Source organism: Episyrphus balteatus, chromosome 1 (genome assembly GCF_945859705.1).
Source record: "Episyrphus balteatus chromosome 1, idEpiBalt1.1, whole genome shotgun sequence".
In the NCBI taxonomy this organism is placed as follows: Eukaryota; Metazoa; Arthropoda; class Insecta; order Diptera; family Syrphidae; genus Episyrphus; species Episyrphus balteatus.
In genome coordinates, this window is record NC_079134.1 from 176,328,767 (window position 1) to 176,341,001 (window position 12,235).

The window sequence follows — 12,235 nt, forward strand, 5'->3', positions numbered from 1 at the left end:
ATAGATATTTCTTTAAAAAGCATCAGAAATAGGATTAAAATTAAATAGTGCATTATAAAAAGTCTGAAATTCAGGTGACAAGAAACGTTTCTTGTTTGAAAAAATAAATATTTTTTTTTTATTCTTTATTTTATACTCTTAAACTTATTCTCTTTTAGTTTTATCTATTTGGACAAATTTAGTTTCAAAGTATCAAAAAAAAGGTTACTCATACGCCACCCAATACCTTTTTCTTATGTGTAAAAGAGTTTCTTTATGCACAGAGAAGTATGGCTTTGAGATATTTTATACAAATAAATGTTTAAGTATAAAAAAATGTTACTCATACGCCACCACGATCACCATTGCCTTATGAGTAAAACAGTTTATTGATGTAACTTGCTATCAATCGGTGAGTTTAATCAGTAAGAAGGGATTTTATTTGATTTCATAAAAACTTTTCATACACCACAAATGCCAACACCATGTTTCAAAATTATTCAAATATTTTATAATGCCTTGACCTCAATTAAATTAATTAAATTATTTAAAATTCTAATTCGATGGTCCTTAAAACAGCCAGAGGTAAAATGAAATAAACAAGTGACACTTAAACTAAACTTGTGATGTTTTTAGTCTTTGAATAAAAATGCGACTATTCAATTGATAGAATGATTTTTCATTTCCATTTATTCACATCTAACAAACAAAAAAGTACTCATACACCATGGTGAACTACATATTTAATTCTTTCCATAGAAAGAAAACTATTTTTCGTTTTGTGTTTTAGGGCACTGAGTTAAAATGATATTAAATACAAAAAAATTGTGTAGATAAGTTTATAAACGCATTTTCATAAATAGTTCAGGCTTCAAATAAATCATGTTAAAATTTTCCATAGCCAAAGAAATTGGGATTAGAAAAAAATAAAAATATTGATATAAAATGTTTAATTCACAAATTATTATATTAGAAATAAAAACATCACTTTTTAATACTTCAGGTTTAATTTGTTACGTGAAATTACTTTTAATTTCTTTTGTCTGGAATTTTATAGCACAACACAAACTCTAATACTCTCTGAGCTTTCTATATGGTTTGATAATAAAATCATTTAACCAACTGAACCCTTCAACTAATAAGTTCACTACACGTGATGTCTACAATAATATGTACGAGCGTAGAGGTACTAGGTATAATATTCAAATAGCAGGCAAACTCTTTTGAATGTTATCAATCAATAAGTATACTTCTAAAGATTAGAAACTTATCATGATGAGTTGATAAGTTAAGCTACCTTTTATATGACTTAGCAACGTTCAAAATAAAAATTAATCAAAATAAAGATTTACAGTGTTGTATATTGTATATATTTTATTAATCACATATTGTTATTTTTTCAAAGATTTATTCTGAAAATGCTATACCTAATTATTGTTAATTTAATTAGATTATATCTATTATGGTGTATGTATATTTTTTTATATTTTTAAATTAATCTTCCAATTTGTACAAAGGGTTGAAATAAATTAGGTGAAAATGAATGTTAAATGTTGCAAATTATCGAATAGTACATAACGATAAGAATTAAATCTTGTATTTTTGCACTGTTTTCGCTTTGTTTACGTGCTTGCGTGACAGATTTTTCTTTCGATCCACATATTAAATCAGAATCCCAAATGGTTTTTAATATTTTTTTTTAATAGTGATTTGATTTATAGTATTATGAAAATTAAAACAATGGAACAACATTACCGACTAAAGTAAAACCGATTTTTTTATAAGAAGTATAGTATTTTTTTAGTTGAGACTTTAGGATTTTGACTCGTGTGATACTTTCAAATTTAAGTGTATATAGAACCGTTCCTCTTTTCAGAACTTCAACAGATTTGAATTCGGGGAAGTTGTAAAATGCTTAATTTAAGTTTTGTGAGTGAAACCCTGACGAAGTTCAGCGCAGAAGCACACACTTTTTTTTTTGTATGCGGAAGGCTTTGAAGTGCTATTTTACGGAATTTAAAAGGAAAATCGTAATCTCTAAAGGAATTTGAGCTTAAAATAATTAGTAAATGATTTTTTTTAATTTTCAAAAGAATTGATAAGGTATTCATAAAAATCACCACCCCTGATTAAACACTAACAAAACGAAAAAGGAATTATCCAAATCGGTTCACTTGTTCTCGGGATTTAGCGAGACCATCGCACAGAAATTGATTTATATATTATTATTTACCTATAGATACTTATTTATTTTATCTTTGTTACCCTTTCTTTAACATAGTTTAATATAGTTGAACGCAATTCAGAAAGAAAAGTCCAATTTGATGCTTGCTATACTTGTGCCGTATTAAAACAATTACGCATAACGTATATCTGTGCCTGATTGTTTCTAAAGACCAAAGGAAAAAAAAACAGAACAGAAACAGATTATCTGCATGTTATCACATACAATTTTCCATCATAAAATGATTAGAAATATTTAATACTCGCGAATAATATACTGTTGTTATCGTCTTTGGTTCGAAATAGGTGGCCTAAATTTACCAGACACAGGAGACAAATTATTTTTTTGTTTTAATAAATACAAAGCAAATTGTTGTTTTTTTTACTAACGTGGAAAAGTCTTGTATTTAAATATTTTAAATCATAAAAATATATCCTTTATAATATTAAATATGTTAGAATACAAATTTTCGGATTTTATTCAAACTTTAAAAGTACAAATTTTCAAACAATTTAAGTCTGAGAACGCACCTATCAACAAGAATAACCAAAAACAATCTTTTATAATTGTGATTTTCAATTTAAAACTTATTAGATGAAAGTTCTTCGAAATAGAATTTGAATGATTTTAGGAAAAAAGCTCTATATTAAATGAATTATTTTCATTCCTTAAGGCTGCAATTGATAAAATCTAAAAGAGCTCAAGACTTTCACTTTGAGTAACCTAAAATCTTTAGTTTGATCTTGAAAAAAGTTCCTCATCTTTATTCAATCTTTTTAACTTAATTGCATCAAATTTGAAACATCTAAGTATAAAATCATTTGATTGACTAAAACAAAGAACTGTTAAAAGGGGTAACATAACTTAAAAGAAAATAATAAAAACCTGACTAATAACGCGTAGGGGTTGTTGAATAATTTGTATAGCAAATAAAAACTGAATAAAAATTTATAGGTAGCTAGTCTCTCTTGTCTATAAATATATTTACCCAATTTAATAAAATAGATTAATGAACAAAACAAAAAAATAAAAACAATAACCTAAACCTATACCTACATACATATGTATACCCCGTTCCTTGTTCATTATTGTTATTATCTTTATTGTTTATTGAATTCTCATATATTCATTTTACTTGCTTTATACTTAAATGAAGTGGAAGTAAGCACGTACAACGAACATATACATTTTTTTTGTTTTATTGTACAAACTTTGCATTTAATCGAGGTTGTGTTGCTTTTGCTTGCGTTAAATGAAATACATTTTTATTTCAATAAACAACAATGAAAATATCGTTTTCTTAGTCTCTTTCAAACAGGTTATTTTTGAACTTAAAATATGAAAACAAATTTCATCGGCAGTGCTATATACAAAGTAATGCAACGCACGGAAATGCATTCCTGTTTTAAGACTCTCTTTCTCTCTCTCTTTTTTCATTTTCCATTCTTTTCCGGGGATGGAGCTCTTAATTATTTATATATGCATTTATAGGCCAAAAATAATGGAGTTGATGGGATATTTGAACGATGAAAATGTATACGCTCAAATATTAAAGTGTTAAGTTATTATTTCGTATCATTTTTTCGGACACAACCAGCAAAATGGTGTGAAAAAACGTTCCCGAAATGACTTTATTTCGGGAACGTTTTTAAAGTAGAAAATCCAATTAAAATGAAAAACAGAAACAGTGTAAACTCTGGGTAAAAACCTGGTTAGATGGTAAATATGGTAAGCGAACAACTGTCAAACTCTTACAAAATTTTGACACATTAACCACTTTACCAGTTTTACTCAGAGTTTAAACCGTTTCATGAGTAGTAGGGTGTGTCACTTTTGTATGGCCGAAAAAGAGTACTCTAATTTTGCAATGTAATAGTGGTCAAAAGTTGTATTATAGTCTAAAGTTTAATAATATGTAAACAAAATTATAATATCGTTCGTCTTTGGCTCGCTCAAATCAGTTGAAGTTGTTAACAAAAAAAAAAGAAACGATTTTATATGAAAAAATGATTTTTTTTCCTTCGCATATTATTTTGCAGTTTCTTTACTATAGTGTTCAAATTCAACAAAGGTAAGCTTAAAATTTTTTCTTGGAATTATCTTTCACGAGAAAGCCTAAAAGTATGTATTTAATAAGAGTATATGTGCCCATGATTATGAAAGTGGACTAAGTCACTTTTTGCATTGTTTAAGAAAAACTTATATAATAATTTTGCTATAACGATTTAATTGTATTTCTTTTATAAAATCACTAGAGGAGCAATAAAAGCTGAAACACAATCACGCTTTAGGGCGTCGCTTCGTTGCGTTACGTTGAGAAATCCTCAAAGCGCGCTTCTGTCACTTTGACTTTGAACAGCTGATTGCAACATAAAATCTGCTGTCAAATAAAAAAAACACAGTCACTCACAAAATTATTGGGCCAAGTCTTTATCTTGATTTAATTGTGGAAAAATGAAAAAGGATATTAATGTGTTTAAAAAATGCATAGAAATTTGTTTATTCTTTAATCCTATAGTTATAAAAACAAAACCAATCAAAATATATTGTTTTTAACAATAAAACTCAGTCCAAAACATCATTAAATTTTTTTTTGTTTTTAAAGCCCAGTACGCAGATCGCGCTAAACTAAATTTTATCTCGACAATTTTTATCTCTACACGCGTTCGCTAAAAGCCAAGATAAATTTAAATTTAAAAATAACGACTGAATCACAGTTTTATTTACTTATACCAGCTTACATTCAATATTACATTACAGATTTTTTTTACCTGCAGAATATCTTTTTTACGCTCTCATTTTGTTTTATTCCTCTTCTTTTATATATTCCAAGGTTTTTTTGCCTCTTATTCCTTGCAGCAACAACAACAACCACAAAAATGCCTAAATTTATCTGTGAAAAAATGCGCTGAGCATTATTTCGCGAGCTAAATTGAGTGGAGACTTTTTGCAAAAGTAGTAGATGAGAATTCGAATTTAGTGCGTGAACTGCGTACTACCTGGCTAAAAATCCTCGCTAAAATTTATCTTTGGAGGAAATTTGTATGAAAGATAAATTTTAGCGCGATCTGCGTACTAGGCTTAATACGTAAATTGTTTTGATTTAAAATATCTCGATGTCGTTTTTTTGTGCAAAATCTATATAGAGAAATTAAAAAACACACATAGTTTTGCAATAATTTATTTTTTTTTATTCACATTTGGCGCAATAATAATGTGGGTGACTGTAACTATGTCTGTTAAATGTCAGAAAGCGAGCAAAAGTTCAGTCTGGTTGAACTTTTGCTCGCTTTCTTACGTTTCCTTACGTTTGTCAAAAAAAGCGTACGTAAGAAAAGCGTCATTGTGTGAGGATACACAGATTTCCTATAGTTGAACTTTTCGCAGTTGTCAAAATCGACGGCAAAGCGTGATTGTGTTTCAGCTTTAAAGAAGTTTACTTACTGCAATTTAGCTTTCAAATAAACTTTACCTTTTAAATAATAATTATTTTTAGGCTAGATTTGATGCCATTATTAGGAGTGACTTAGTCCACTTTCATAATTAAGGGCACATATATATTTTTTTTTGTATCCAAACGGTGCAATTTAAAAAAAAAAAAACATATACATATTTAAAAAATCTCTAAAAATCCAAATTTCTTCGATTTTTTTCTATATTTTGAGCGAGCCAAAGATATTAACAAAAATGAAAATTGTAAATGCAGAATTTAATTTTGATAACTTTTAAAAGATATTAACTTTGAAAATTCCAAAGTTCAGCATTTTGACACACCTTAATGAGTAGGTACCTCTAATTTCAACAAAGCGGTGTCATTCATTCAATGATATTTCAGAGAGATCGATTTTGGCGCCCTCTATTTGTTTATAAAATAATATTTTTTTTTGAAAAATCTTTATTCAAATTCAATTACACTTAAATTGTAGATTTTGATTTATGGATTTTTCGAGTTTAAATGAAATACATTACATACAGAGATATTTTTGAACTTAAATTTAATTTAGTTAAAGTTAAAATCAAATTCTCCGGAACTCAATTTTCCAACCTGATTGTCGCCCTTAGCGATTCGTTCAAAAAGGAGCCTATATTAGATTCATGCAATAAATCCGTATCTGTTATTTTCTCTTTCTCTATATAAAGTATGTTCATTTATATTGATATTAGCGTTCTCTTAACATATATATTCACGTAGTTATATGTATATGATGTGTGCATCAATAATGTAAGCACACATGTTTTTTTTCTTGATAGAATAGAAGTCGGCTTAGTGTAAGCTTTCAAAACATCAACTATACATGTGAGGTAGTTTAAATTATTTTGCAACTTTGTAATTAATTAACTCACCCCACAAGATCACAAGAACAGTAGGTATTATAGGTAGGCTACAACAAATCCAATTTAACATTTGACAAATGATTAAATATTAAAAGTTAATGTTAGCAATAATAACACTCATCAGTCATCACACAGGTTTTGTTTTATAAATGTTATTATACTTAAAATATATAGGTTTTAAGTTTTATTTATTTAAATTATATAATTTCAATTAAATAGATATGTTAATTATTTCTATTTAAGTGACACTTTTTTTAGCGCGAAAATAATGAGAATTGTTTAAGATAATTTTGATAACAATAACAACTTTCTTATAGAATCAACGCAAAATAAGGTAAAAAAATTTAAATATTTTATCTCAAGGCACATCAACATAAGAAGATAACAAATGAGTAATGAAAAATATATATTTTTTCAAACACTGTCCCGATCGTTTCACGAACAGAGAGATAGGTTATATTAATGTATTATAAACAAAAATATGATCAAAGCGGTTCAAACCATTGTAACAGACTGGCTGCTGCTCCCCATAGTGGCGAATCCAAAACTGAACTGTTCGCTAGCGGTTTTACTGATCGAAAGTGAGCCTCTACTCTACTCAAAGTGGCGAATGGCTGTGTTGTGGCGAATAGACCTAGAGAGTTCTTTAATCAAAACAACACATTAATGTATATGTATTTTGCTGTTACTATATCTTCTATAGATAAAGATATAGTATGTACGAGTAGTATATAAGTAGGTATAGATATAAATTTGTATTTACAGATCAGAGCAAGCAAAAACAAAAACAAATACCTATATTTTAAGATATGGCACTCGGACTTGTATTTGTATTGCGGGCGGTGGTGCGGGGGAAGCTGATTTAAGGCAAGTTACAGCAAATAATAAAAAAAGCTTATTTTGTCAATACAAAACCCAAAGAACCTTAATTTGAATAATCAAACTATATTTATTGTTGAATGATGCGGAAGGGTGTACTCTGCTCTGTACTTTTAATAGGTAAGGTAGGTATAAAGAAAAAAAAAAAACGATCTACCTAAACTTTTTTTTACGTATATTTTATTTTGTGTGTGTTTATTTAAACTTTTAGTAAGGTCCATCTTATTTGTTTTTCTGTATTTTGTATATTAAATTTGATCAACAATTAGTCGAAACTTTGAGTTAAAATTAAAAAGATACTGGAGTAGGTATGTATGAAATGTACTTGTTGAACTCTCTTTTTCTCAGTTTTAATTTATTTAGCTAAAATTAAGAAGTATTTCAAAGCAAATAAATTTTTATAGCGGATAAGACTGTTGTGTTCAGTCAAAATTCTGTACATGTGTTCTTGTGATATAATGTACCTACATAATTCGTATGTAAGAACTATCGAGGACAAGTTAAAAATCGCATTCGAGATAGCAACCAGAGATAACATTATTATGATAGAGTATCAAGAAAAATACGCATAGGTATCTCAAAATTCAAAATGACTCAGTCTGATTGGCTCCTAAGAGGGATTATAAGGCCAATTTTTGGCGAAATTAATTTTTTTCTCTTGAAAAATTGTTTTAATAGAAGACTTTTGTATAGAGCTTTTTTTTTAATATTTTTATAGTCATCAGTTACAGTCACATAGCTTGTTCCTAAACAATTAGTATATTTGTAATACCAAAAATATTCTAATTCCGTTTATTAAATAGTTTATTCCGTTAAATACTAACGATATATAGGTAAATTTTTTTTTAGATTAAAACTATAATTGTACATAATTATATATTATATTATTACAAAATTAGGTAGTTAGGTAGGTACCTAATGCACTTAAGGTTCGATTTAATTCCGCCAAACAAAAGTGACACACCCTAATGTATGGTCCTCAACATATTGAAGTATTTATATATCATAACCTTGGTTTTCTGCTGATTTTTCGATAAACCAATATTTGCACATTCTGAGCATTATGTAGTTCGTTAAGCATTATTTGGAGTTCTTCACTGCTGTTTGAGACTAGTATTATGTCGCCTGCGAATCGAAGATTTAAAAGATATTTGCTGTTTACTTTTAAGCCTTTACTATCCCATAAATTTCTAAAGGCATTCTGTTTTTATGCGTGCGGTGCTCCTTTCATACTTTTCGATTTAATTAGACTAAGGGCCATTTTTTTCACTCGGAGTTGAACATAACTTGAGGATTTTTATCTTCAACTTCCAAATTCGGTTTTATTCACTCCAAGTTGACGTTTTTAACTTCCGATTTTAAACTTGAGAGTTGATCAACTTCCAGTTTTCTCAACTAAAAGTTTGCCGACCAAACTTGAGAGTTTGCTTCAGATTTTTTTTTTTTTTCAATTTTTCTGCCAAAATTTTGTTGGCAGTTATTGTATTAACGAATTAATATTCCAAATCAAACAAAAATTAAACACAAAATAGAATACAAATATGCCATAGATACGACAGATTCAAATTTAAATTTAAATAAATGACAGTTTTTGTTTCATATTTCATAAATATCGCAGGGATATTTTTTAAACTTAAAGTTGGCCAACTTTAGATCTTCAACTGGAGAGATTGAGAAAATAATTAGGGAGTAAAAAGAAATTTCAACTTGCGTTTCAACTCTCGAGTTAAAGTCATCTCTCAAGTTGGCAAACTCGAGTGTTTGCTTCAACTTGAGCAATAGTAAAAAAAATGGCCCTAACACACTCCATTAAATTTAAAGTCGCCATTAAAAAAGGGAAATTTTAAAATTTGTATGCGATTTGACAGTTTTATAATTTTTAATGGAGCTTTTAAATATAATGGAGAGTGAATAAATTGGGCCTAAGTCGATTTAAAACTATCAATTGATGGTTGATAAAAATAAAATTTCGATATATATTAAATTATGAAAAATTATGAAAGTATGTAAGGTGCTTTAATAAAAGTTACTCCATAACTATCCAAAAGCGTTGTGATCGTTTGGAACAAATCTCTTATATTTTTGCCTATTGTCCTCTTTAAAGTTAGGACCATTACTTTCCATTTAACGTTTATTTTTTGTCCTACCCCTTACCTACCCCTACCCTTTACCTAGAGAGCTTTTAAAAAAGAGTCGACCTATTGACTCGAGATTGACCTTTTTATACAGACTTTAAAGACAGACAGACCAGACAGACAGTATTTGTCTAAAAAATGTTAGTAAATAGTTTTTTTATTAATTTAAAATTTTATTTTTTTCTTAAATTTCTTATAAAATAATATAAGTTTTTGTACAAGAAGTTCCAATCTACTGATAAATTTAGCCAATTTTGCGGTGACGCAGCGGTGTTTTGGGAACCCGCGAGTTTTTTAACGCAGCGTCACCGCAAATTGAAGCAACGTCAACGCACCTGTGTCATACAATCAGGATACTCTGTATCCTGTACAATCAAATGGCTGCGTCAAAAAACGCAACTGTGCACCGGGTCTAAAATAAATCTTTGTTATTTGTATTTGCTAAATTTTACTGCTGCGCTGCGGTGTGAACTAGATATTGCAGATCTTCAATGGATGGGTTCTTCGTCGACTTTTTTAATACCGATGGTAAAAAATCGATCAACAAAATGTCGATAAAAATATTATTATTGGTATAGACGCCGAGGCCGGTTAAGCAAATGCCCTAAAATCGATTAAGGACCTTTTTGGAAAGGTCCCAGATGTGCCCCCTACCCAAAATGCAAAACTAATTTAAACTTAGACAGTTCCTGTTTCCAACCAACATATGAATTGAAATTCATAAATCGTAAACAAATAGAATGTATTAATTAAAAAAAAATTGAATTTATTGGGTGAATGAATCCGCATCAGAGGTACCTTATCTTTATCATATAACTACCAACTTTTTTAACATATTATTTTCTTTGTTCACCTATGCTGATTGTACTGTAATGTTTTATCATTAATTCACAATGCACTTTATCATATCATTTTAAAATAAGTGGGTACTAAAATATATAAAAACCAGACAGATGATACATAGTAAATATTTAATTTAAATACAAAACAAGTAGAAAAGTACATACAATATACACCTGGCTATCTTACTTAATCGCACTAAAACTTTCAGATAAAAATGCGATTATTCTTATCAATCATAAATATCGTTGTTTATTTTTCTATCTCAATCTCATCAATTTTGATATATGTATGTATATATCAGTTTAGTATAACCGGATTTTAAAAGGTAAAATTGGTATTGTATGTGTAAAAATGCAAACAAATTTTAAAAAATGTTATGCAGCTATCGGTATTGTTTGGTTCTAACCAAAAGTAGTAATAAAAACAAGTTTAGGACCTTAAGGTTTAAATAAGTAGATGACTGGATTCATAAAAAAATAGTTTAGAAAACAAACGGAAACACTAGGATAGCTATGCTTTTTCCCTAGGCCACGGACCAAGAACTCAAAGATCATCGAAATATAATCGTGTATCATGTACCATTTTCATTGCTACAAAAAATTTCATGTAAAAGATTACCACACAACCTTAGTGGGAGAGGCTCTATGACTGTATTTCAAATTTTCGTATGATCAAAATTTTGAAGAACGGCGTCATTGAAGTTAAAATTACTGGTTAGTGGCCAAAATTGCCAGAAAGTAAAAATAAAAATGTTGCATAGAGAGAGTAGAAGAAAATGCAGAGATATTCATAAATGCAGATTATAGGAAGATGATGTCGAAGAGGAACATGTTTGTCTGCATCATGCCTTTAGTTCAAAAGTACGAATTGCAGGTACATATACATATATCTACCCCTCTTATACTTTTCAGCATGCTGATCAATGTAAATCCACCAGAAGTCTTCTCGAGGACGAACCGAACAAACAAATTTGTAGAATTTTCTCAGCCCTTCCCCAAAATATTATCCAAAAAGCTGCTCGTTTTGCTGCTAGACTGAGAGCCGTATGTTGTGTTGCGAGTTAGGAGCGCCTTTGATATAGAAAGTAGGCAAAACTAGAAAAAGTACGTATACGCCATACTTTTTTTTAAATGGCTTATTTAGGTTATATTTTGATAATTATTTTAAATTTATATAAATGTTTTTTATATGTTTGTAATGCACTTTGCTTTACTTACTTAAAAAAGGTCTATCATAAAAAATTGTAAATAGGTATACTCAGAGAACAAAATAGTTATTATCGAAATAACTATTAAAATAGTAAAAAAAATAGTTATTTTTGACTATTTTAATAGTCAATTGAATTACTCGTATTCTCCAAATTAAGTATTAAATAGTCAATTTTAACTATTAAAATAGTTAAATGTGACTATTTAAATAGCCAATAATGACTATTTAATAGTCTATAATGACTATTTAATAGTCAATAATGACTATTTAATAGTCAATAATGACTATTTAAAATAGTTATCCCGGTTTTAACTATTAAAATAGTTACTTTTTTTCTTTGTGTACTTGTACTTCAGAATTTAAAAGTATGCACGAAATGTGGATGGAAAATGTTTTTTTTTTTTTTGGAACTCAAGATACATTTTTTTGATCTAATGGTTTAACCTAATGGTTTAACAAACATTTAAAAACAGTAGTTTATTTTTTCGGAGGCCCCGATGATTTATTATTTTTTTGGCCCCAGAAGTAATATTTTGGGGCATCGGAAAGATAATATTTTTTTCTTAAATACATTTTTTATCCATGCTTAATTACGCCCATATTATTCAATAGTTTAAAAATACATCTGGAT

General features: G+C 28.5%; 1 protein-coding gene across 4 annotated transcripts in view; it reads right to left on the bottom strand.

Moving 5' to 3' along the window:
- LOC129905578 (sestrin homolog) overlaps nt 1-12,235 on the bottom strand; it is a 36,344-nt gene that overhangs the window by 16,802 nt on the left and 7,307 nt on the right. The window contains exon 1 of one of the 4 annotated variants that reach the window (XM_055981084.1): nt 7,040-7,171. The exons of 1 other annotated variant lie outside the window; for it this stretch is intronic. In XM_055981084.1, the coding sequence (XP_055837059.1) occupies nt 7,040-7,069 (30 nt within the window). In that variant the 5' untranslated portion in view covers nt 7,070-7,171. 2 more of the 4 variants (XM_055981085.1, XM_055981090.1) reach the window with 2 other exon arrangements.